At 34.5% G+C, this 25,967-nt stretch overlaps 2 protein-coding genes across 5 annotated transcripts; one reads left to right on the forward strand and one right to left on the reverse strand.

Annotated features, from left to right (window-relative positions):
- Nucleotides 1-5,666: 5,666 nt before the first annotated feature.
- Nucleotides 5,667-10,546, reverse strand: LOC125807681 (uncharacterized). The gene is made up of 2 exons (XM_049487416.1): nt 10,270-10,546; nt 5,667-6,068 (listed from the first exon to the last, which is right to left on the reverse strand). Exons 1-2 carry the CDS (start codon nt 10,525-10,527, stop codon nt 5,808-5,810), a joined length of 519 nt encoding a protein of 172 aa, XP_049343373.1. The 5' UTR covers nt 10,528-10,546; the 3' UTR covers nt 5,667-5,807.
- A 148-nt stretch (nt 10,547-10,694) lies between these two features.
- Nucleotides 10,695-25,283, forward strand: LOC125807762 (protease Do-like 2, chloroplastic). Of its 4 annotated transcripts, none has more exons than XM_049487499.1 (21): nt 10,695-10,880; nt 13,092-13,265; nt 14,209-14,259; nt 14,795-14,868; nt 15,096-15,159; nt 16,284-16,328; nt 16,492-16,599; nt 18,561-18,638; nt 19,457-19,523; nt 19,684-19,742; nt 20,296-20,395; nt 21,201-21,280; nt 21,924-21,980; nt 22,929-23,032; nt 23,525-23,612; nt 23,707-23,792; nt 23,913-23,934; nt 24,055-24,126; nt 24,446-24,496; nt 24,701-24,761; nt 24,836-25,283. In XM_049487499.1, the coding sequence occupies exons 1-21, from the start codon at nt 10,707-10,709 to the stop codon at nt 25,054-25,056; spliced, it is 1,836 nt and encodes a 611-aa protein (XP_049343456.1). In that variant the 5' UTR covers nt 10,695-10,706; the 3' UTR covers nt 25,057-25,283. The 4 variants fall into 4 exon arrangements, with proteins under 4 accessions (XP_049343456.1, XP_049343457.1, XP_049343459.1 ...); XM_049487501.1 differs by having other exon boundaries at nt 10,822-10,880; nt 13,156-13,265; nt 24,836-25,278; XM_049487500.1 differs by lacking the exon at nt 24,836-25,283 and having other exon boundaries at nt 24,446-24,590; nt 24,652-24,731.
- The last annotated feature ends 684 nt before the right edge of the window (nt 25,284-25,967 follow it).

A 25,967-nucleotide genomic window follows, 5' to 3' on the forward strand; every position in this document is an offset into this window, starting at 1 on the left:
AAATATTTTAAAAACTATAATATCCACAATCTTTTCATTTAATGATCAAAAACTAACATGTTGAAACTATTAATTATATTTCAAAATTTTGAATTAACTATTAGTATTACAGATAATTACTTGAAAATAAATAATTTTTTTAATTTATCACAATAAGCAAGTAAAATAAAATATATATTTTTAAATATAAGAGCTAATAACATCTATTACTTTGTTTATTCATTTTTACTTGTCATATTTAAATTTGGCACACCAATTTAGAAAATAATAATTGATATAACTATTTACCACGCTATTTTTATTGATTGATCTTTAATAGTATTAGATCTTAAAAAATAATTTGAGAAATAATAAGTAATTAATGCTGAAAGCAAAATATGGATTAAAAAAAATTATAGATAGGTGAGCCCGTGCTATGTTATTTATTTTGTTGTAATTTATGTAACACGTAGACTTTGGAGAGCCGTTCAATTTTTTTTAGATATCTTTTTTAAAAATTAAGTTGTAAATTATTGTAGCCTATCGAAATTTCATAACTTTAAAATAATATATTATTCCCTTTGTTCTAACTTATGTGACACGAATGAAATTTAGAGGGTCGATCAATTTTTCTATATAATTTTAAATATTTTAAGTCTTGATTTATAGCATTTTACGTCAAAAACTGTAAAAAAGTTTATAAATTTTAATATTTTAATTTTTTTTGAATTTTTAATCAAATGATTTATAACATCACAAATATTTATGATTTATTATGAAACACAAGTATAGAAATAAGCATTCACTTTTATCTAAAAATAATTTCTTACTTATTTTCTAATTTACACTTATTATTAACTATAATTATCTTTAATTTATTTTTACCATATTAAATTTATTATATTAAAAAATAATTTTATTTACTACTTAAATAATGTAAATCAACATACAAAACAAATTAAAAATTGACAGAGTAATTTAAGTCAATATATGTTATTTTGTTATCTCAATTTATGTTATACGAATAAAATTTAGAGAGTCAATCAAATATTTTAGAGTATGTTTTAAATATATTTTAAGTTATTAATTATTATAATCTATTGCACTTTTTTTTTTTAAAATCATTTTCAAATAATGTGTGTTACTCTTTTCCTCCCAATTTTTCTGACACAGTAAAATTTGAAAGGTCAACCTAAATTATATATTTTTTTATGAATAGATAAAAAAAAAAAATATTCTTAAATAACAGACAAATAAAATTAAATAAGGAGAATGTTTATTTATGACAGTAAAAAAGTAATAAGTACTTAATATTCAGTGGGACCCATGTATTATGACATTAATGAAAAAACAAAAAAGTAGGACCCATCATATTCTTTAATAACAGGCATGGTTTATAAATAAATAGAAAATGATAGACTTTTTAAAGAGCTTTTGTTGAGGTTCAAATAACAAAGCAAGAAGTACAATTTTTCTAAGCAAGTTTATCATGCAATTTTGTTGTGTCCCTTCTATATAAGCAAGGGGAAATGATCAAATTGCCCTTAAACTTTTCTAAATATGAAAAAAAACAGTAATGTTGAAAGTTTGAAAACTCTCCCTTCTATATAATAGAAATAATATAATATATATATATATATATATATATATATATATATATATATATATATATATATATTAGAAAATAAAAAAATACACACACCCCAATCCACAAAAAATAAACCTTTCCTATATTTACTTGCTGTTTCCTACACTTTTTCAACATATATGTATAATTAATACGTAGCATCCACCATGAGCTCAAGTATTACTAATTAAACTTGTTCCTAAATTTCATTTTGATACTTTAATTTAATCTTGTTTCATTTTAACCCTTCAATTCTAATTTTTATGTTTTATTTTGACACTTCTTTTCAAAGAATCAACAAAGTGGGATGTGTGTACTTCACATGTCATGACATGACACAAAAACCAATTTAAAACACATACACGACTCCTCTAACTTGCCTCCATTTTTCATTTTGTCATGCTAACTTAACCTTGTTCTATTTTAATCTTTCAACTCTATTTTATATAGTATCATTTAAACACAAAATACTAAATTTATGATTTCTTCATTTCCACTTTTCATTTTAAAAATCAGCGTTAAATTTTTAAAATAATAATAATAATGGATGAACATCATTTAAAAAATAATAACATTTTTTTTAGAGTTATCGTACATTATTGTGAGAAAAAATAATCGACGAAAGTGTGTTGATTTTCTTTTTAAAATAATTAATTGAATTAAATAACACCACATATTTTTTTTTTCATATCTAGATTATTTGGACTAACTCAAATATCAGCTTTCTAATTTTTCATTCAACTAAATACGGGTAAGAAAAACTCATGCTCATTGCTAATTAATAACACTACATAAAAATGTTGAAACTTGATAGACTTCGTTGGATTGTCATTGATTTTCTTAAGAAAGAAAATCCACGTACTTTTGTCGGTTATTTTTCACGCAAAAATATAGGAAAACTCTTAAAAATAAATTGTTACTTTTTTAAAAAATAATCAATCATCATCCGTCAATTTTATTTTTTTACAATAACTAACGGATGAACGCCGATTTTTAAAATGCAAAATTGCAGTTGAATAACATATATATAGAAACAATGAAATCATAAAATTAGTATTTTGTGTTAAATGATACATAAAAAAACATAGAGTTGAAGGGTAATCTTTTAATATATTTTTTTAAAAATACTTTGTTTTGTCTTTCTCTCTTTCTCTTAGAGAAAGTGTGATGCACACACTCTGCCACATCACTTAGAAGTGTCAAAATGGAACATAAAAATTGGAGTTGAAGAATTAAAATAGAACAAGATTGAGTTGGAGTGCCAAAATGAAATTTAGGGACAAGTTTAAGGGTCTCTATATTTGTTTGGCCAAAAATAAACCTTTCCTATATTTACTTGCTGTTTCCTACACTTTTTCAACATATATGTATAATTAATACGTAGCATCCACCATGAGCTCAAGTATTACTAATTAATACACCCTATTCTTATACACTTTTTTATTGTTAAAATGAAATGATGACCTAAAACTAAGATCATTTGAAATGAAGTTAGCATATCATTTCTTGGGGTTCTTGCACACTTACCAAAATATGAGCTATATTCCGTCTTATGAGAATTGTTTATTTAAATAATCAGTACAAAATATATAAAAAAAACTTTTGGTATTATTTATTCCTACTTAGTTAGTAGAGTGACATTGTTTTTGTCTTTAGTTGTCATTTGAAACCTTTTCCACAGTATAAAATTACAATATGGCCAGTTGCTTGTATGGGTGTTGGCCAACAATTCTTTTTTTTTTTCTACTTGTACCCAAATCAAGCAATAAAAATTATCAAGTACTTGCTATTCACTTTAATTTGTATATATATATGGAGATGATTCGTTATTTTTGCGATAGTCATATCAATATATTACAATTTTTTCTTGCTTTAATTAGTTGGTGTTTGAATGAGTGGTATGCTAGTATTAAAAACGGAAATGGTAATATTTCTAAAAATGTGGCAACTCTTAAATAAAAGTATAATAGTAATTGAGCAAGTGAATTGTTGTATGTTGTCTTTGTTAAAAAGAGAGATCCCAAGTTTATGGCATGTGAAAAATAAAAAAAGAACAAAGACATATAGAGGGAGGGAAAATAGTATGTATGATTGAAACACGAATTTTAATCGAAGGGGCCAAAGTTTATTGTCATGATATCACAATTATTGAATATTCTTTGACAACAATTTATAATTGAAGGAATGATGTGATTTTGGAGCCCACTTATTTTTGTGGTTATTGTTACAAAAATCCTACTTTTCAAAAGGAGTCAAGTGTGTAGTGTAAGAGTTAGGTAATCCTCCAGCCTCCTGATATGATACCCAAGTTGAAAAATTGCTCTGATGATCAGAACAACAATTAATGTAATGTCCTACCTACCATTCTCTCAAATATCAAATCATTTTAAAAAAAAGTGATATAAGTGTCTATTATATTCGTGGAAAAGAGCTGATTCAATAGACAAGTCGGGAAGAGCTTTTCAAATCCTATCGGAACGACCACAACTCTTGACGCATGCAAGTGGCAACATTATTTTTATATTTCATATGATTGATCATATGTCATCCATCTTTAATTTCTGCCTAATTTTTACTCTATCCTTGTAATTTTAGTATACTCTCTTTTTAGTCATGTGCACATATTAATTATTCTTGATAATTTGATATGCATATGCCAATAATAATAACTACCTGTCAATTCTAAGTTAATACATACCATATTATTCTGTTTGGATTCATTAATAGTTAATACATATAGGAGCAATAATTGCTACATGATATACTATAATAATTTTTATGTTCCAAAATACTTAGTTGTTATATTTCACTTTTTTAGAATTAAAGGGATAGTTTGAGAGCTAAGGGGAGAATAATCCGTATTCCTCCTTTATTAGAATGATTAATGATAATAATAATGATAATGGCATTAGAATTTAATGATTCAAGTGGACGTATGTTTAATTATTTGTATCTAATTCTAGGCACACCCTTCTAAGACCTTCCATCAATTATTGCTTTTAAATCTTGAAATGAAGACTGTAGACAGACATCCCCTCCCTCCACGTGCCACAAATCTTCAAATCCTACCTAATACTACTGTATATGCCATTCAATCATAAACATTGACGTCGTCTTTACTAAAATCAATATATAAATAATATTATTCTTCTTATTATATCCTTTATATTTAACCTACATAGAAAAACTAATTAAATAACTCATGTCCATTGATCAAATTAATTAATTAAGATTTTAATTCATGTTTGTTGATTGAAAACGAGTTTGGGAAATCTAAATTGGTTAGAAACGGAGAGTATTGCAATTTATCTATCTATCATTAATTCATTGGCCTGTCCGCTGTCCATGGCCATAAAAAGGCAAGACTACCTCAAAAGATATGGATCAGTCCAAGGTATTACTCATTTCAAATGAAAAGCACCAATTAGATACTACTGTTTGTTGCCTAACCGATATTTTTTCCCTTCTTCTTCTGAAGAAGTAGATGAAAAATAAAAGATGCATGCATCATACTCTATTTATTAAAGTATATCTCTTTTATTAAATATCCATAGCAACTACATGCTCGATATTTGATAGAAAAGTTGTTGAATATTGATCTTCATTTGCTACAACAATTACTACTTAAGTTGTTTAGCTGCACATACACTCTACTTCGTTTAAATTTGAACTTCTCATACTTTATTATTCTGCTTTCAAGTTAGTTACTTACTATTTAAAACCCTTTATATTTAATACTACTTGATAAAGTTTTCAAGAGACTATTTCAATCATTTTCAAACCTTCTTGCCATAAAGCCTACCCCAAAAATGAGAGAGGAGAAAACAACTTTTTTATTATGTACTATAAAGCCTTTTGTATGAGCTCAGTTTAACCTTTCAATCAGCGGTTCACTAATGAAAAAAATTGTTTTCAAGATGATACTCATAAAAAAATAAAATAACTTGTTTTGAGATGACTAACACACATCTTAACATACACCATTGGTTCATACTTTACATTCTAAAACTCAAGTTATTAAGCCATAGGCCTTTATAACCCTCTCCTTCCCCCAATATAAGCCCCTTCTAACCTTATTGATGTAAGCATGTTTCTCTTAGTCATAATGTACTTGCTACACTATAAAAGGATAATTCTAAATGCAAGTCAAAGAAAAATTTAAGTCTAAGAGTTCCAAACTTTTTAGTGAGGCCAATCATGATTAGTATTGTTCAAGCCGTTGGATTATGAGATTCACTGCTGCATTTGCTGATGAGAATGCTCCATGAAAGCTTTCTTGATAGGATATGGATTCCAAATCTCCAGCCATCGTTAACAGTATCTCACCTATGTCACTTTTATTTTCAAGTAATGATCTGTAGAATGAACTTGCAGCAATTTTGCTAATCTCAATATTTGTTTCCTCTGGACAATATTCATCATCCAACCACTTGTTAAGAGCAGTTTGCAACCATTCAGATTCCTGTTAAATGCTACAAGTTCTTGAGCCATGAATTTCAATAGACAATATGCTAATTGTATACCTTCAGCCTTACTCTGTGCATATTTATGCAGATCAGAAATCTCTGCATTTTTATTCTAACTGATAAGGTAGAGGGAGCCAAATATAGTAGGCAAGGGAAAGACGTAAAAAGGTTTAACTCATATCTAGGATTATGGGTTTCAAAACATGTGCAGATGCAGAAGAAAGGATTCTAATACAATGCAATAGGAGAGGATATGAATTATATCCCTTTTGCTTCAATGGGAGTAGAAAGGATCATATCACAGCCAGCTATATCAAGATTTTGCAAGATGTTTGCAACATCACAACATTAGCAAGCCATTCTGAGATGGAAATTCCATCATGGAATACACGCCAAGCTATATAGCATAAGACAACATCCACAACTTAGGTTCAGCACTAAAGCTAACTGAAATGGAATCTTAAAGGAATTCAGTAAATAGATTTTCCACCCTAAATAAAACTTGCCAGATCATTATTAGAAAAGAAAAGCAGCTCAGTTTAAGGACACCTTATAGCATGTGAAGGAAGCCCTACTCCTCTTACAAATGTTCCCAGGGTAAAATCAGCTAAGATATATATTGAAGACACAAACTAAAGATAAGATGGACAAAATATCAAACTTCAGAGGAATTTTAAGCATATTTTGTTCAAATCTCATCTTGGCTCATCTACTCAAACAATTGTACCGGCAAAATCACCACTTGAAATAGTCAACATGCAGGAAGTTAGAAGAGACAGGTTCCCACAATATACCTTATCCTACAGAGCACTTAGGATTTTAAACCCGACAACCATGCCACATATGTACAAAAGATCTAAACTGACAATTCACCCTCGTGTAATGGATAAAGCTAGCTGAGCGAGCATCAAAAGCAATCACTAATTGTTTCATGACAGAGTGCAAGACCTTTATAGTTGACTTGCAGATCATGTCGTCCTTCTTAGTAATGACTATCCTTCATTAGATGTAAAACAAATATAATAACTTACTGCTGAATGTAAATGTCTGAACTACCATTTCATGCAGTTTGCCTCTCACTAAATGTCTTGAAGAGATCTCTCTAAGTTGATTAATTTTTGTGAAACACTTTTAGTGATTGTAATTAGAACATTAAACTTGTTCAAAAAGAACATACTAAACACGGTTAAGAAGGCATAAGAAATGATTTTTCAAGAAACACTTTGCATAGTCACAGCAGAGAAGAATACAGAAGTTACGGAAGATGATTTAGGTCATAATTCTGTAATTTCATAATGCCTTAGTACAACACCTCGGAAATTTGAACTTGGAATGGAAAAGAGAAAAGCGCAGTCCACGGAGGGGTTCACGGGCCCTGAAGAGGTCCACGACCCGTCACCCGCCCGTGAAGAGGTCCACGACCCGTCACCCCGCCCGTGAAGAAGTCCACGACCCATCACCCCACTCGTGAACTTGCACCCAACGACCATGAAGGATCACGGGCACTTAGACGGTCCGTGAAGTCGTCCATGAAAGGGACTCATCAACTTTTAAGTTTTGGGTCAACTTCAAATGATCATATCTCTCCGCACAAAATCAATTAGGTGGCTCATGACCTATCAAATTAAAGGTCTTTGTGTCCTCTTTCTGACGCCACCAAGTTTGCCTAATTTCGAGCCCGGAGTAAAAAGTTATGCTCATTTTAGTAAAGCCCTGTCGGGCAGGGCAACATGACGACCCACTGGATGGGCCGCGATGCTTTAAACGGCCGGTGAAGCAGTAGACGGCTCATGAGACTGGCTGTTTTGGGCACATTTTCAGCTTTAAAAGTTGAGGTCGTTTGGGTCTTTCCCCCTATGCGTTTGGTACTTAAACTATGTCGTTTTTACTTCGTCTAAGCCTAATTAATTAGTCAAAAACTACCTAAAACATTCATTCACCTAAAAGTCATCAGAATCAGAAAGAAAAGAAGAGAAAGAGGCGACAATTTTCTCTCCAGAACAAGCAGAGCTCTCCTTCAAGTTCAGCCCCTAAATCCAAAGGATTTCTCCGTAGTTATCTTCACCAGGTATGTGGGATTTCACTAGTGGGTTCCTTCCACCCATTAGGTCCCTAGAATTCAGTCTGTTCTTCAGCTTCTCCATAAATTGTTCAGCTCTGGGGTTCCTAAATCTTAGGGATTCATTGTAATTTAGCTGCTATAGTTTCTATAATATTAATTACATGTTTCTTGGAGAATTAGTACAGTCCCATATATAAAACTCAGAACCCTAGCTTGTGTTAATCATCCGTATTTCATGAATTATACTTGCTAGGCAGATTAGACAGACAATCATGCTACAAAATTTGAATGGCATATCTTTCAGTGTATGTATGATGCATTCTCAGATGATTATTAGTATTTTGAGCTATCCAGTATTACAGTTACACTTTTAGCTTTATATTTAGTTGGGAGTAAACTTAGCACCAAGAGGACAAAGGGATGAAGGCTCACCCGTCAGTTTAGGCTGAAACCTTTAGTAGAAAATCCCTGAGTCCAAGAATCACGGCGCCACTGTAGGTTTATCGAAGGGGTCACCCGTCAGATTAGGCTTCACACCCTCGGCCCTTGTGGACATCAGCTAGTGGATCCACGTCAGACTTGTTCGTACCCTTGGCAAGGTATGAACACCCTTCCATCCAAGGTTACAGGTTGGCCCATAGCTAGCTCAACTTGGGTATGTCGGTTAATAGTATCTCCCACAATCAGATTCATGTTGCATTGACCATGTATTCAATATCTATTTCAGTATTCAGTTCAACATGTTACATTTTCATGATTAGTTCTAGGTCATTACATCCAGCTCAGCTTTCAGTTATGCTTCAATATATTTATTTCCATGTTCAGTTTCTATATTGTTTAGCTTAGCACATATCCCGCATGCTCAGCATTCATTCAAAGTACTGACACATACTTTTGTGCTACATCGTTGTATGATGTAGGTTCAGGCGCTCAACATCCAGACTATGCTTAGCTCGACTTCCAGTCCGTACACAACAAATTCAGTGGTGAGTCCTCATAGTTTGAGGACGATAAACATGCTATACTTTTGTATTTACTTTTCAGTCAGACTTGTTAGAGTTAGCTGGGGGCATGTCCCAACAACTCAGATCAGTTAAAGCCTTTGAGACATAGATTAGATTCAACTTGAGTTGTTAGTGTTGTTTTTAGCCATCACTATACTTTTCATATATTTTATATATATTCAGATATTTTGGGCATTTCCCCATTTTAGAAATTAAACTGCTTTTAGCTTCCGTATAGTGCATGGGTTAGCTTGGGGTCACTTGTGACATTAAGCACCGTGTTGCGTCTAGGGGGTAGCCTCGGGGCGTGACACATAGTATAAGCCTACAGTTTTTTGGATAACACTACGCCCCCAACATTTTGGTCTATAATATACCAAGCAATTCAGGATTTGAGTGACGAAGTAGAGAACTACCAAGAAAACTACGCTGGCATATATGGTTGCTAAAAGCCAGACCCTCTTAACAATAACACTAGAAGGTAACTACCATTGATCACAACAATATCAGGATCACAAAAAAATCACAAAGAATTAAGTAAGAATTACTTTTATGCTTCTATATTCTTTTCGTTTTTTCCTAAAAAAGTTTACCAATCCAAAAAAAAATTAAATTCCAAGACAATGTGCTGAAGTAAGATCGAATGCTCTCTTTATGCACGAACTGCTTGATCAACCCCACAAAAATTGCAAGTTAAGATCCTTCAACACTCTCTGGATTTATATATCCTCAAGATATATAATTGCATTTTAATAAGGTTCAGAAAAACCACAACTCCACAAGTCAGTGACCATCAAATCCTTCCTACACCCTCGCAGAACCAAGTAACTACGAGAATTCAGTGCTAACTAACAGAGGTGGATCCATAAGCATATGTGTTGGGTTCATCGGAATTGAGTAGCTTTGGCTCACACCTTGTATATGTTTTAAAGAAGTTGAGTAAATAATTACAAAGATGAGCATTAAATTGATTGGGGATTTAGTAGAATATAAAGTTCAAACTTTGGATTTGCCTGCTAGCGAAGAAAGGGTTTTGAATAAAATTTCGAAACGGGATGTGTCCAAAAAAGCTACCTATGACCGATATATGGTATGTGTTAAATGAGCAATTGAGAAAAGAGTAGGTGTTACCTCCAAGGCTTTGGAAGGTTGTAGCCACTGTTGAGGAACCCTAAGATCTTCAATTAGCTGCTCAGAGCCATTGGTTTGAGCATTTAAAAGCGGGAGTCTTGCTCTAATTCTATCGACAGAAAAAAGTATACATTGATGAAGAGATGGGTGTATGATTTCACGACGTGTAATTGGTTGGAGTTGGACTAAATTAACATGAGGTTGTGAGAGGCGAAGACAGTAACAGCCTGAGACTGGAGAGAGCAATGGCCACGCCATTTTTCTTCTCTATGTTTGGATAAACAACACTGAAAAAGGTTTGGAAAAAAAATACGAAAACACATTTTTATATTTAATTTTAAAATTAAAATATCGTAAATTAAATACTAAAACTTTAACAACGCATATTACACTACTAGCTTGCGGGATTAAAGAGATAAGGGAAACAGCACAAAAGAATGGCCGCAAACAGCTGGTTCTCGGTGCTCACCTCCACCGGCGGCTCTCTTACATCTCACCGTCTCTTTTCAACATCACTAAGACCCTCTTCTTTCTTCATTCCTAAAGCTGATTCCCAAAATCAAAACCATAAGAGAAAAGTTCTCAACAAGTCATCCTCCTCTCCTCCTGAGGTAAAATTAATATTCTACTTGTCATTCGATTATTATTATTATCTTTATTCATCCAACCACAATTGTCGAATTAGTATGTCAATCAAATGGGCCACATTGAGCTCAAACGCATTTTGATTCTTCTTTCCTTGGCCAAAGATTGCAACTTTTCTATTGTGTTAGCCCTTATTTTATTCTGAAAGTATTTACTTTGCTGAAGTAAAACAATGTTATTGAAGTGGAAAATCTGATAAAGTAGAGAGTCTACTCAACAATACGGACATACATACTGCACCCAATCTACTATACATACAGCAACCTCATTGGTGCACCAAAGAGAAACTAACGACAAAAGGATAATCCTCAAATGTACAAAGACAGTTTCAAATGTAGTCAAGTGGAACTGTGCACCTTCTTTTCTGATATTATTTGACCTTTCAATCTGATTTTCTGTTTATATTGTAATGGAGTTCTCATTTATTGGTTGTTTGTCAATAATTCTTCCCTGCTTCATTTTGGTTAGTAAGAAGTAGTCTAACTAATTAGATAACATTCGTAGTGGGTACTGCAGAATTACACATATATGTATATGTTTTTACATTATATATACACACACAATTTCTTTTGATAAGATAAGTGGTATTAATCACAGCATCAGGATGATGCAAAATTTACAAGATATGGCATTTGAGCTTACAAAAAAAATCTCTGGCTAACTATACAAACTATCTAAGCCAGAGCTAATGAGTTAGTAAAATCTTGAAGTTGTTCTGCATTAACAGCAGGATACAAGTTGGTCCAACTAAACAGATTTTCAGTGCACCTAGTCTTCAAAATGCCTAAAGCAGTTGACTCTCCATCAAAACATCTCTTGTTCCTCTCTAACCAAATACACCAAAAAATACAAGCAGGTATCATAATCCAGATCTTCTTGATGGCTTTGTTAACTTTCCATAGACTCCAACTCTCATATGCATCCTTAACAGTGAGGGGTGTGGTCCAATTGATGCCAGAGAGACAAAAAAACATATATACACACAAAATTTAAATTTTTATAACTAATTAGATTACATTCATAGCGGCTCTGATACCATTAGGCCCAAGGTCTATTTCATAGAGGATAACACCAATTCAATTGTTTATCCGATGTTGGGTCCCTATCTTATATTGTTCACGCTCTTGTTGTCCAGTCCTAGTGTGCGGGGGGGGGGGGTGTTGAGTCCCATATCGGTGGAGTGTGGGTTTTTTGGTCTCCTTATGTTGTCTTAGGCAGTTCTCACCTCACGAGCTAGCTTTTTGTGGTTAAGTTAGGCCTAAGTTTCATTTCTTTATCAATGTTGAGTCCCAGATCAGTGGACTATGTGTTTCTTTTTGAACATTTTTTTTTTGAACTTTGTGTTTCTTGGTCTCCTTATATGGTGTTAGAGAAATGTTACCTCATGGGCTAGTTTTTGGGATTGAGTTCCATTTGTTTGACATGGTATTTGAGTAGGATTCATCCCAATTCTCGTTTCTCGATGTTTGGGCCCCATATTAAATTGTCCATGATCCAGATGTCCAACCATTGGTGTGAGGTGTATGTGTGCGTGTGTGAAGAAGACCCACATCGATGGTGAAGGGGATGGGCAGTCTCTTATATGGCTTGGGTAATCCTGACCTCTTGAGCTAGCCTTTGAGGTTGAGTTAGGCTCAAGGCCCATTTCATAAACAAGAGTGACTTTAATGTTGAAACTTATATTTCCTGAAATTAGATAAGAAATGACGAATGGAGAGAAGTCCAGAAATTTAGGAGAATGAGAAGGTTACATCAATTTAACAGTGCCAAAAAATGTTTGTGTATATTTTTGCTTGTATTCACTCATTTAACCTCTTGCATGCTTTTAATGATCCAAAAGAGATAATGAATGTCCCCTGAAATAGGAATTAAGATAAGTTGAAAGCATAAGTTTGTTGTTTACTGGTTTTGTTACTCGATGATAAAAATTGAAAGAAGTATTTTGTGAAGCAGACATCCACACAAGCTTTAAATATAACTATCTCTTACAATGAAATCACCTTTTCTTGTTGGTCCTTAAAACATGATTCAATTTGAATTGTTGTTATCTGCACTGAGTGTTCTTATGGTTATGCTCATTGGAGCAAGTCATTTTACTTTCTTCCAATTTAGGGAAAAAGTATTTCCTTGTTGTTTATGAATTAAACTTCTATTAAATAAGCAAGCCATGAATTCAGAAAGTAGCTGGTAAACAGAAGTTTTCACGGAGATCAAAAAATGAAGGGCCTTTTGCAAATGCAGATGGCAGGAGTAGTTCAAGTGAAACAGGACGATCTCAATCAACAGCAATTAAATCATTTGGTCTGCAGAAAAAAGGGAAAGGAATTATGTTAGATTCAAAGGACCAGCAGGTAAGAAACACAACTGCTTCTCTCCTTTTATTTTGGTGATTGGCTTATTTCTTGTCGTTGAGAAATATACAGAACAAGGGCAAGGGGGTTAGTCCCGTGACTCTGTGTGGGTGTGGAGGGGGGTGGGGGAGGAAGAACATGAAAGGCTTGCACTTTTTCACTACATGGCAATTCTACATAGCAATTTGAGTCCTACATGGTGTCCTACGTGTATTATGCCACGTAGGACTACTTTTATTCAACTTTATATAAGTTTATGTGTCTACTTGTGCGCACCCAAAGTTGGAGTGCATAAATGTGAAATGAGGTCAAGTTAAAAGGCACATATATGTATTATGCCAATCAACAAAGATTGAACACCTCAAAGTTGAGAATATTTTAATTCTGTGAAAACTTAATCAAGAACCGATATGTAACAAATCATAAATAGTAAGCAGCGTCACACATATCGTACATATTTAACTTATCAAAGTGTAAGGAGTACCAACTGAGAAGTGCATGGATCAATAGATTTAGATCATTCCATCTAAGTTATGGGAAAAATTTGAAATTGGCTTCATGACAAATAAGCCAGGGTATTCTTTTTTAAAAAAAACAATAAACAAACTATTTGCTAGGGGTATTCATTTTTAAAAAATAAAATAATTTGGGTGATAATTAGCGAAGGCTTTATCCAAGAATTTAAGATTATGAACAAAGACTCATGCCTACTTGTATGGCCACACCTTATTTATCAACCATTCTGAAGATACTCACCAGATACTCTCCCATCGTTTTTTTTACATCATCTCCCACATAATTATATCTCATTACCATTGTGTTTACAAATGCTTGCCAACTGAATGCAAGCATTGCTGTCAAGTTCTTTGAGTCAATTATGTGCCAAAAACTATTGTTTTCAATTGTGCTATGCCGCTGAACCTAAGTTGGTTTTCTTTTCCAGGTAGAAACTGGCAGCATTCAAGATGCAGCTTTTCTTAATGCTGTTGTGAAGGTGAATATATTTTAATACATAGCAATGTTGTAAGCATGCCATTTGTTTGGATGCCTCATCTTCAAATCTCAAGGTGAAGGTGTAGATCATTTGAATCATTAAATTTTAGCAAAAGGGGATCCCAGGAAACTATCAACTTCAGTACTCATCTTATCCTTAGTTGCTTAGAAACAGAAATTCATGAAATAACCTCATGTATGATGTATCGCTAACGTTTTGAACCAACAGTTGCGTCACTGGGCATTCGTAAGGTTGTTGTTGTCCCTGTCCCACATGAAATTATTTTCTTATTGTTTGGTTCTTCCTGTTGAAAGATAATAAAAAGTAAACTTCAAATATACTTATGCAGCACTTAGAATGGTGTACACCCAATAGATAGTCTATCTTACCCAGTTTCATTTTTGGCATCAATAGGTCCGTCAAAATTGCTTTCAACATGTCTGCAAGTGCACTTGTGAATGGCTTTTAAATGGATTGCATGATAATTTTAGTAGTGTTTACTCATTTTCCTCCATTCCATGTTGTTTGCTTCAAGGTTTACTGTACACATACTGCTCCAGATTATTCCCTTCCTTGGCAGAAACAAAGACAGTTCACAAGTACTGGAAGGTATGCTCTTCCTCATTTCTATCTACTTAAAAAATTGTGGGAAATTTCCTATGAAGAGTTGTTCTGTAATGCAATATTTACCTTCAGTTTTTTTTTTTTTTTTGTAAAAAGTAGTTCTGTAATGCGTTTATTTTCTGATATTGTCTACTATATCTGGTAGGCTGATCCTTTTAAGGTGGGAGGGGGCAGGATAGCCTACAAGTCTGACTTTAGTTTGATTCATACAGTGCTTTCATGATTGGTGATGGGAAGCTCTTGACGAATGCGCATTGTGTTGAACATGATACACAGGTACCTCTGAGGTTTTAACCTTCCCTTTATAAGTATACAAATTCTTATTATTTATGCCCCTCTCTCCTCTAAATTAAATAAAAGGACGTCTCTAATAACAATTTGGTGTCAACCAATAATCAGAACAAGTATATCATTATAATTTTAGGTTATTTTATGAACCTTCAGGTGTGGGTAAACGAATTTATCCTTTCCCCTCCCATTGTGAACAATGTATCTTAGTCATCTAAGACATGGTCTATCAAACCAAAGCTGGACGGCCACACTGACCCGAGAAAACATGCATTACTACATTTACGGAAAAAAAATCATTTTATTTGTACTTTCTTTAAAGGGCGAAGGAGGTCAGATTTTTTTCTTTTTCTTTTATTTCATAAATGATTAATAACAGCTTGGGATGAGTATAGAGAAAAGGTAAATTTGAACTTTGTCATCCATATATTTATGGCTTTGCAATATGCCATCCACAGTTTTAGGATCGGACTCCACGTCCAACTATTGAAATTTATTTCACTTTGTCATCCTGACCCTTTCACCGGTGAAAACCTAGTGGGAAGGCAAGACTAACGATTTGTGGTCAATTTTTTCCAAATTATCTGGACAAGGCTGTATGACTTCCCAGATAGGAAACTAGAAACAGAAAGGTAAGTGCGGCTCGTTTACCCTCATTTTTGTAGTTTTTTTACAAGAAAAATGTGGATGGCAAAGTGAAGGGCTGAAGGCTTAGAAACTTTGGACGGCATTCTGCAAAATAAAAAAAGGAGGATAGAAAATGCATCTTTTCCTTCAAAGAAACATAATTTTGATTATCTAGCTCATATCCGATCCAACCTTACCCATAAAGAATTGATCACCAACAGTCCATATTAGCTAATCTAAGTCCATTTTGTTCACTAATCAATCCATTGTGTTTTTGGGATAATATCTATCTCCACATTACCACCTGCACTTTTATGACACACTCATCTCAAGTATATACATAGTGGCCAACTTTGTATTCAGTATTCACTATTGTTGAAGACCTGCTATTTAGGTGGTCTTCTATCACCCAAATGAGTTACATTTTCTACTCCATCTGCCTTTCAAATGCTGGTTTTTAGCTTAATTAATATTTTTGGTGGCAGGTCAAAGTGAAGAAAAGGGGAGATGACACAAAATATGTTGCTAAGGTATGCTTTTCATGATAAGTTTTAAATGCCTGCATCACTTAGAAATCATTCTAGTATTATAAATAGTAGTTTTAAGGGTGCAACTATGGTGAGGTAGGTTGACAACTTAGACCAAAGTAACCTAATTATGTGGTGCTTAATTCTCATCATGTATGACATGTAGGTTCTAGCTAGAGGGGTAGCGTGTGACATAGCTTTGCTATCCGTGGAAAGCAAGGAATTCTGGGAGGGAGCTGAGCCCCTTAGTTTTGGACGGTTGCCTCGTCTGCAGGTACTTCTCATTTGTCAATTCCATTTTTTAAAAAGCTGTCCCATGGGTAACTTTATATATGCTTTTTTCCCTGAAGACGTACTTTCTCATTTTCATGTTGGTCTAAATTTGTCAAAGAAATTGGGATAAGCCAACAACACCCTTTGCAAGTGTTCATACTGAATAAAGTTCCCACCTATCTAATTGATGTCTGCTTGCTATATTAGTCAATTGCACTTGATCTTGGATAAATTAAGTTTGTGGATGTCCTATCCTTGAGTCGAGATTTGTCTATGATATGTATGATTATGTGAATTCTTTAATTGTATGGCAGCTTCGCATTTGATAGTAAGCTTCTACGGTTGATATCCAAGTAAATGCTTAGCTATTTCTTCAGTGGGATTATACCTTCAAAGAAAGAATATTATATTTATTCTACATTTGTTCTCAGGGAAAATACAACAACATAGCCAGTATAGTCACACACGTGGGGTTTGAGGAGGGTAAAGTCTACGCAGACCTTACCTCTACCTTGTCAACCTCTCACACCTTCTTACTGGGGTGTCTGTGCATCTCCTCCATGCCCAAACCATCTCAGTCTAGCCTCCCGCATCTTGTCTGCCACAGAGGCCATTTCCACCTTGGCCCGAATATCTTTATTTCCAACCATATCTCTTCTAGTAAGCCCGCACATCCATCTTAACATACTCATTTCCGCAACTGTCATCTTCTGGACATGACAGTTCTTGACTAGCCAACACTCCACCCCATACAACAAATCAGTCTAACTACTTCTCTGTAGAACTTATGTTTTAAGTCTTATTGGCAACTTTTTATCACATAAGACGCCAAATGCTAGCCTCCATTTCAACCTCCCCGCACCAGTGCGATGTATGCCATCTTCGTCAATCTCCCCATTGCCTTGGATAATAGCCCCTAGGTACTTGAAACTCCCTTTCTTGGAGATGACTTGACAATCCAACCTCACTTGCACGTCAGCTACACGATGCACTTCACTGAACTTGCTTAGTCTTAAACCTTTAGGGGTCGTTTGGTGTGATGGATAAGAATAAATAGTCATGGGATAAAAAAATAGTCCTGGGATAATATTTTGGTTTCTTGTTTGGTTGTTATGTTTGGGATAACTTATCCCACCATTTATACCATAGTGATGGGATAAGTTATCCCATATACATGGTGGGATAAGTTATCCCTGGATAACTAATCCCAAGATAATTAATCCTAGGATAACCTTTTCCCAACCAAACGACCCCTTAGATTCTAGGGTCTGTCTCCACACCCCCCATCTTGTCGTTAATCCAGCTACGCGTCTCATCAATCAATACAATATCATTGACAAATAACATGCACCAAGACACCTGCCCTTGAATGTGTTGCATCAGAAAATCCATCACCAAAGCTAATAAAAACGGGCTAAGAGTCGATCCCTGATGCAACCCCATCACAACTGGAAAGTGACTGGATTCTCCTCCCACTGCCCTCATCCGGATCTTAGCTCCATCATACATGTCCTTAATATCTCTAATGTACATGATTGGAACACCTCTGGTTCCAAACATCCGCGTAGAACCTCTGTCAGAACTAATTGTAAGCTTTTTCTAGGTCAATGAACACCAAATGCAAGTCCTTTTTCCTATCCCTATACTGCTCCGCCAATGGCTTCCGTAGTCGATCAAGCGTTCAAACGCTGCTGTCTTTGCCGCCGTCACTGATTTTCAATAAAAATCTTCGAAAGAAATTTGGGGAAGAGCCAATTTTGGACTTATGATCACTATAACATAATCTTGTTGCCTTTTTGTTTGTCATTTGATGTTTGTAGAACCTCTGCTACTACATATTTTGTGTTGCTGGCGTAATTTCTATTTTCCATGACCATGACTTATTAAAGAACCCTTATCTCTTGCCGAATCTGATGAAACACATATAGCTTATATATTAAGCTGGTCCTTTTCCTTTTGCAGGATGCTGTAACTGTGGTTGGCTATCCACTTGGAGGAGATACAATCTCTGTGACAAAGGGGGTGGTGTCAAGAATTGAGGTTTGTTTATGTTCACCTCTCATAGTATTAGTTTATTCCTTAGCTTAATGACGGACTTGTAGATGTTTTTACCTACCTTAAGAATTTAGATAGTACTCTTTGACCAATGCGGTCCTTTGTTTTTTCCTAGGTATACTATAACTTCTTGTTCTCGTTTACTGATGAATGGTATTGTTCTCATCATGTCATGATCTATTCAATATCAAAGGGTATTGATTGCTACAACTTAGATTAATAAATGGATAGTGTTAGGAAAAGAAACTTGCTTAAATCATGCACGATAGTCACAACCTTGGCCAATGCATGAACTGTTTACAGTTATAATGTCTAATTTTGTAGATTCTCTTGCCAAAAACAGAAACCTATACTTAAAGGGGGTTTATCCACTATTAATCAGGTTTCATGATCCTAAATTAAAATAACAATTGCATAACCTAGTCAATGTGAATATTGATCTTCCATCAGTGACCTGCTATTAAGCATGTTGATTTGCCTTAACGAAATGCGAGGTACTTTTATAGAGACATTATTCTTTGTTATTGTTATTGTTATTGTTATCGTTATTGTTTTTCTTTGTTTTGTTACATTCAAACCCATTACACCCTTATTATTCCCACTTTTTAAGGTTGTGGCTACAGTTAAGAGTATTGAAGCAAATAGTTGTTCGCTTGAATTCCAGTCAGTTCTATAGGTTGGAGAACAGTTGATTATCACAACTAGACAATCTTCTGTTTGCTACTAGTGATAGATACAGCCTGATTTTGATTTCCTAGATATTGATTAAAAGTGCTAACTCATAGGTTGGTCTTCATCAATAGGTTACATCATATGCTCGTGGATCATCTGAGCTGCTGGGCATTCAAATAGATGCAGCAATAAATCCTGGTAAATGGATGTTGAAATAAGACCGTTCCTATAATCAGCCCGTAGAAATTTACTCTTATCGATCTTGTATTAGAACTTATCCATGTTTACATACTCAGATCTATAGTTGTATTTTTTCTTGCTTTAACATAGTTGCTGCTACTAATTGCAAGACTTTTAGGTAATAGTGGTGGTCCTGCATTCAATGATGATGGAGATTGCATTGGAGTTGCATTTCAGGTAGTTGCTTGTCAGATTTGGATAATGGTTATTCATGTGACCAGATTCTTGCTTCTTTGGGCTTGTCACTTTAGTTTACACAGAGTCCTCTCTTTTAGGGAACTTTTGTAATGCAACTAGTTTGAAATGATCACTTAATCACATAATTGAAGTAGTTTATTTTATCGCTGCAGTTATCTTCATCTGTTTTAAAAGACATTCTGATGCTAATTTAAGAGCTCGCCCCAAGGCAAACCATAATACTATCGCTTGGGCCAACTAGGGGTGGTAACATGCTTATGGTCATGAGCTCTATCAACAGTTCTTCAAATCACTTTTTGTATTTGACACTTCTTTTTTTATTTTGCTTGATCTATTTACTGAATGAGTTCAATAACTCCTCAGGGTATAAAATGTTTTCTAGTGCATTTGCCTTAAAAATCATGATAATCAGCATACTGTTCTTCCACTATGTTTGACAAAGTTATGATCTTCTTCAAGAATCTCATGTTATTTGTTTTTTACTTTATGTGTTGCTTTCATATTGGTATTGCTTACCCAACTACTTCTTTAGGTTTACAGATCCGATGATGCTGAAAATATTGGTTATGTAATACCTACTACAGTTGTATCTCATTTTTTGGAAGACTACGAGAGGAATGGGAAGTATTGTGGTGAGTCTGTCTCCTTTTCTGGCAGTATCTGCTCATTCAGGCCACCTAAATGGCTAGGGATTTGCAAACAGTCTGTTTTGTTTCCAGCTACATAGTTTAACGAAGATTATTTATTTCTTGGATTAGATTATGACAACTGACTGATCTCGGAGATTAGCTTCATTTCAATCTGTTTGGTCCAAATTCCATATCTGTTTTTAATATACATCAAGCTTGGATTTCTTAAGTTCGATTGTGTTGCTGGAAAAATCAATTAATATGCAAATGTAGACTTAAATAAAGCATACTTTTGAGTTACATGTTATAGAAAATACTCAGTTCTAAACTTCAAATATGAGCTTATTTTGAATCTAACCAACTGACCACTCCACCTGCTCCTATTTCATTTGCCAATCAAGTAGCTTTGTTGTTGCCTGTTGGATTGTCATGATGTCTATCTGTTATTGTGTAATGATGATGCTTGATGGGAGAGGGATTAAGAGAAACATTTAACTCCAGACGGTGGTTGGGTTTGCTAATGAGAAGGCGGCTGGATGAATGGAAACTTCACCGAGCAGCTCAGCCTGTGACCTGAAGGCATATGTGGAAGAAGCACGTACACCACTTGGTTCTGTGAAAGGAAAAAGGAGAGTATAAGGTGTTTCTGAAATAACTAAAAAATTGGCATTATTAATGTGTTTAAGAGTCGTGGAAATAAGGGGTTGGCTGCACAGGGGATCATGGATTTTTGTTGGTGCCTAAGAATTTTGCTTATGTTATTTGCTTCCCTGCTATCCTTAATCACAATATTGACTTATGCTTTCAGGCTTTCCTTGCCTTGGGGTGTTGTTGCAAAAATTGGAAAATCCAGCGCTACGTGCCTGCTTAAAAGTGCCATCTAACGAGGTCTGTTTATGTCCTATACAGAATGAAAGTCCTTCATCTGCTCTTCAGAGTGATAGTCTTTCTCTGTATAGTTCATCAACCCCCGCCCCCCCCTCCACGGTCCGTGCTTTGTTTTCCCTTTTTGTGCGTGTAATTGCTGAATTCATTGATCAATAAAAAAAGTTGCCTGCTGCTGACAATTATCAATTAGAATACATAGGAACACATTCGGAGAAACAATTTAAAGAAAATGTGGAAGGCATCCTTAGGCTTAAGCGTGTGAAAAATTGAATTTATTTGGGTATGGATTTGAGCTGAGTAAAGCTAACTTTTCTTCATAAACACCAGTGGTGAACTTTTTAATAGTTGACTGATTTTTATTCAAGAGGAAGTCATCCTGAATGAAGCAGCATTTACAATATCTTCAGTGTTCTGGACACTTCTGGTCTCTAATAATACTTTGTGCCTCATCAGGAAAAAGAAAAAAAATTAGTCCTACGTGAAAGCAAACCCATTTTGAAATTCATCCAACTGAATCCACCTTGGCAGTAACATGTTCTGAGACATAGATGTGTAGTGGTTACTCAGTTGATTGTGTGGAAAATTTGGTACTCATATAATGCTTCTAGACGTCCTCTTATACAGCTGGTTTTTCGTTTGATAGGGTGTACTCGTCCGGAAAGTTGAGCCCACTTCTGACATCAGTAATGTTGTGAAAGAGGTATTTGTATTCTTTATTTCAGCAGGTTATTGCTGATTTTACTGTTAAACATTGATTTCTTTGCACCACTATCAATGTCAGCAGTTGGTAGCTCTGTTCTGATAATGACAGTTAATTTAGGCCAGAGAGCCTCAGCTTAATGGTATTTATTTCACGTTCAAAGTTTTTGAAATATGTAGTACTTAAACTGCAACCTGCAAATGGATGGACCATAAGAAAAAATATTTAATTTGACTGGGAAGTGACAAATGAGAAACTAAAATAAAAAGTCTTTGTTGTCATCAGAAGCCCCCTGGAAGTCATAGGCTCATGGCTCCAGGCATCTACATTATTAAATAGTGTGCTTCACTTCTTCTCCGTCCATTTGTGTCAATTAACTTGATTTAGTCATTACAATCGGTTCTTTCTAGAAAATAGTGTGATTGATTAATATAGTTATGTTGACTTCCTCCTTCCTTTATAGCAGATAACTTCTTTGAAACAATATCCACTGAGGATGTGTCTCTAAATAGAGCATAATGAACATGGAAGATTCGTGTCGCCGTGTCCAATTAGTTTGGGATTTGGTGTTATTGATTGATTGAATATGGACTAGGGACTCAAGTTATAGATTTTACATTCTTTTCATTAATTGCTACTTTTACAACATTGATTAACATGCACCATAGATGTGCATGACATGGATATTCTGTTGGTATCTAGTATTCATTTTGCCAGAACATCCAGTTAATGTCCTATTACTAAATTAATGAATGGAAAAGAGGAGTATACTAGAATCTTTGATCATGTTTAGTTAGTCCGACCTATTTCTACATTAGCTTATTTGATTTTTTCTCTTCTTATGTTGTTAGTTAAGTTACTACAGAAATTTTCTTTCGATAATTGTTTCATATACATGTTGATTTGGTAATGTCACTAAGTCGAATAATATTTGGCACATTTTTCCAGGGCGATGTCATTGTTAGCTTTGATGGTGTTCATGTTGGGTGTGAAGGAACAGTGCCGTTTCGATCAAGTGAACGTATAGCTTTTCGCTATCTCATTAGTCAAAAGTAATGTTTAATTACTTGCAAGAAGTTAAATTTGCATTAAAAGGCATTGGTATGTTTGACAAACATTTTTTCATTACATACTTGATACTACGTTTGAAAAACATTATGCACTTAATGTTCAGTTTGAATGTCAAACTCTGACTGTTAGTTCATGTAATGGTTACCGATTTTCAAGGCAACACTTCCCCCTTTGTCTTTTCCACATAAGTTTCTGCTTCAATTAAAATTTGCCAAAGCTAGCAGGGAATGCTATCATTTTGTATACTATGAAGGTTGAATAGTCTTTTTTGTTTTTTTGTTTTTCTCCCCGTGGATCCATTTCCTTGGTGACTTTGAAATGGATATCAATTAATGCTAGTATTTCACTGAATCCCTAATGTCAAAACTCCAAACTCTCCCCATCTTCCATGTTGATGTTGATCCTGCATGTTGATTTATAAAGTATGCACATGCTACTGTATATTTTTCAAAAAAATGTTTTTTCCTTTTCAGATTCACTGGTGATTCAGTTGAGCTTGGTATCATTAGAGCGGGAGAATTTATGAAAGTTCAAGCAGTTTTGAAGCCGCGTGTGCATTTGGTATAAAATAAATGTTAGCTGACCCTTGGTCTTTTTGTTGACATCACTTGAATCTCAGTTTAATTTATATAGATCTGTTTGCTCTCATCTGAAGGTTCCTTATCACATAGAAGGTGGTCAGCCTTCATACCTAATAGTTGCAGGCTTGGTGTTTACCCCACTATCCGAACCACTAATAGAGTAAGATTTTCCATAATCCCTCGTATAGTTATACGTAGCTAGCAATTTGCTAGTTTTCAAGTACATATTAGTATAAGAGTTCTCTCTCTGATAACAACACATTCATATTTTATTTGGCAGGGAAGAAGAAGATAGCATTGGGGTAAGTCTTGACAAAATGATGATTGCTCGCAATGATTAAAACTTCTTTTTTGTTCTGTTTTGATAAGTCAATGATTAGAAATATTTACTTGTCTTGATTGTCTTCTTTTAATTTTATTAGCTAAAACTATTGACCAAGGCTCGATACTCTTTGGCCAAGTTCGAAGGTGAACAGATTGTTGTACTATCTCAGGTATGTATGGAGTAAGTTTTGGCCTTGGTAAATCAGTTCATGGATATAGTGACTGAAATATTTATCCTTTCTTCTGTTCATTACTGGACTCGATAGTAGGACATACCCATTCCTGGGACATGGTGGAGGAACAGGGCACATTATCCCAAGGGTGATGATAGAGGTGGCAAAATGGTTAAATAGGCTTTAGCCTGCCCATTTGTCACCCTTGGGGTTCTAGTATACCTTATCACTTGCTTACCATTTTTTCACCTCTAAATGATGCCGAGGGGTTAATTACGAAAATAATGCCACATTCAATGGTTTATTTTGCTTGTAGGTCTTGGCAAATGAAGTAAATATTGGATATGAGGATATGAGCAATGAGCAGGTAAGTTATTCGTATTCACTTAGATGTTATATTCCTACCAGTTGAATTGTAAACAATAATTAGTGTGAACATCAAACTTCAAATTAAGTCACGGGTGATTTTTCAATGAAGTGGATTCATATGCCGACCCCAACTAGCTTGGAGTTGAGGCATAGTTGTTGTATGCTGCTTCTATGAAGTCTCAATTTTTAATTTACTTGGCAGGTCTTGAAGTTGAATGGCACCCGAATTAAAAACATTCACCATTTGGCTCATCTTGTAGATTGTAAGTGGTAATATACGTAGTTGAGGTTTCTTTTCACTTTAGCTGAGCATTTACAAATTTATCTGTTTGTGCAGCATCCAAGGGCAAATATTTAGTGTTTGAATTTGAAGACAATATTCTGGTGGTTCTGGAAAGGGAGGAAGCCATGTCTGCCTCAGCTAGTATTCTCAAAGACTACGGCATTCCAGCTGAAAGATCATCAGATCTTCTGGGACAGTATGTTGATTCCACCATTGAACAAAGTGAAGCAACCAATCACGGTGAATTTGGCTATGAAGGGCTTCTTTGGGCTTGATCACTTAACATATGAAGCTTGATCTTGATTCTCACTTGAAGGCAGCCATCTTCCAAAGTGTTTCATGAATAAGATGGTTATTCTTGCAGAAAAAGATCTATTGTCACATTTGTAAACTTGACAGGGGGAAGAACTCAGATAAACAGGCAAAATCTGCATGGTGACTCTACACAACAGCGCTTACTTGGCTACCTCCTTTGGTTTTAAAACAAGATTGGCCCGCAAAGTGAACAACAATTATGTAGCAAATAATACAACTGATGGATGCAAAATATAAAAAAAGAAAATGTTCAGTTGAAATCAATGTGCTGGTGGCTATTGCCTTTAGGTGAAATGGAAGTTCATGGCCCTGCACATTTAAGTATGCAGCATTTCTGAGGTTTATTTTTACAGGTGTAGGATGTAATTATCAATTTTTAGGAAATTTTGAGAGTTGAAGGTTTTGTTTCCATTCACATAATTCAGTATAGGCAAGATATTTTTTTGTTCTTTCAGTTTTTCCTCCCCATTCCCGGTAGTAATCTTTGGTGTGTAACCTGTTAGAGCATATTCAAATCTTCTGTGTTACTTATATTTGCAGCAACAAGAAGTTTTGATTTGAAAAATGGAAGGTTAGATAAGATGGTGTATTTATTCACTTTCCTGAACCGTATCCGTATGTGGGAAATATCACATTCCTATGAGCTCAATATGTCATAAGACTATAGAATGGACCTACCATACTCCAACCTACACAAGATTCCAAATTCCTGAACATGCTTACTTAGACCTTTTTTGTTTCTTTTTTCACCTGCTTACGAATCGTCTGCAGAAATGATTTAAATATTAAATGAAATGATCATGCGAATAGTTATCTGTATATGCCAGTTTATAGTAACATATTTTTCAAGTTACTTATTGAGATTTTCAAG

Source organism: Solanum verrucosum, unplaced genomic scaffold, assembly GCF_900185275.1.
Source record: "Solanum verrucosum unplaced genomic scaffold, falcon-dt-bn FXZP01000183.1, whole genome shotgun sequence".
Lineage (NCBI taxonomy): Eukaryota > Viridiplantae > Streptophyta > Magnoliopsida > Solanales > Solanaceae > Solanum > Solanum verrucosum.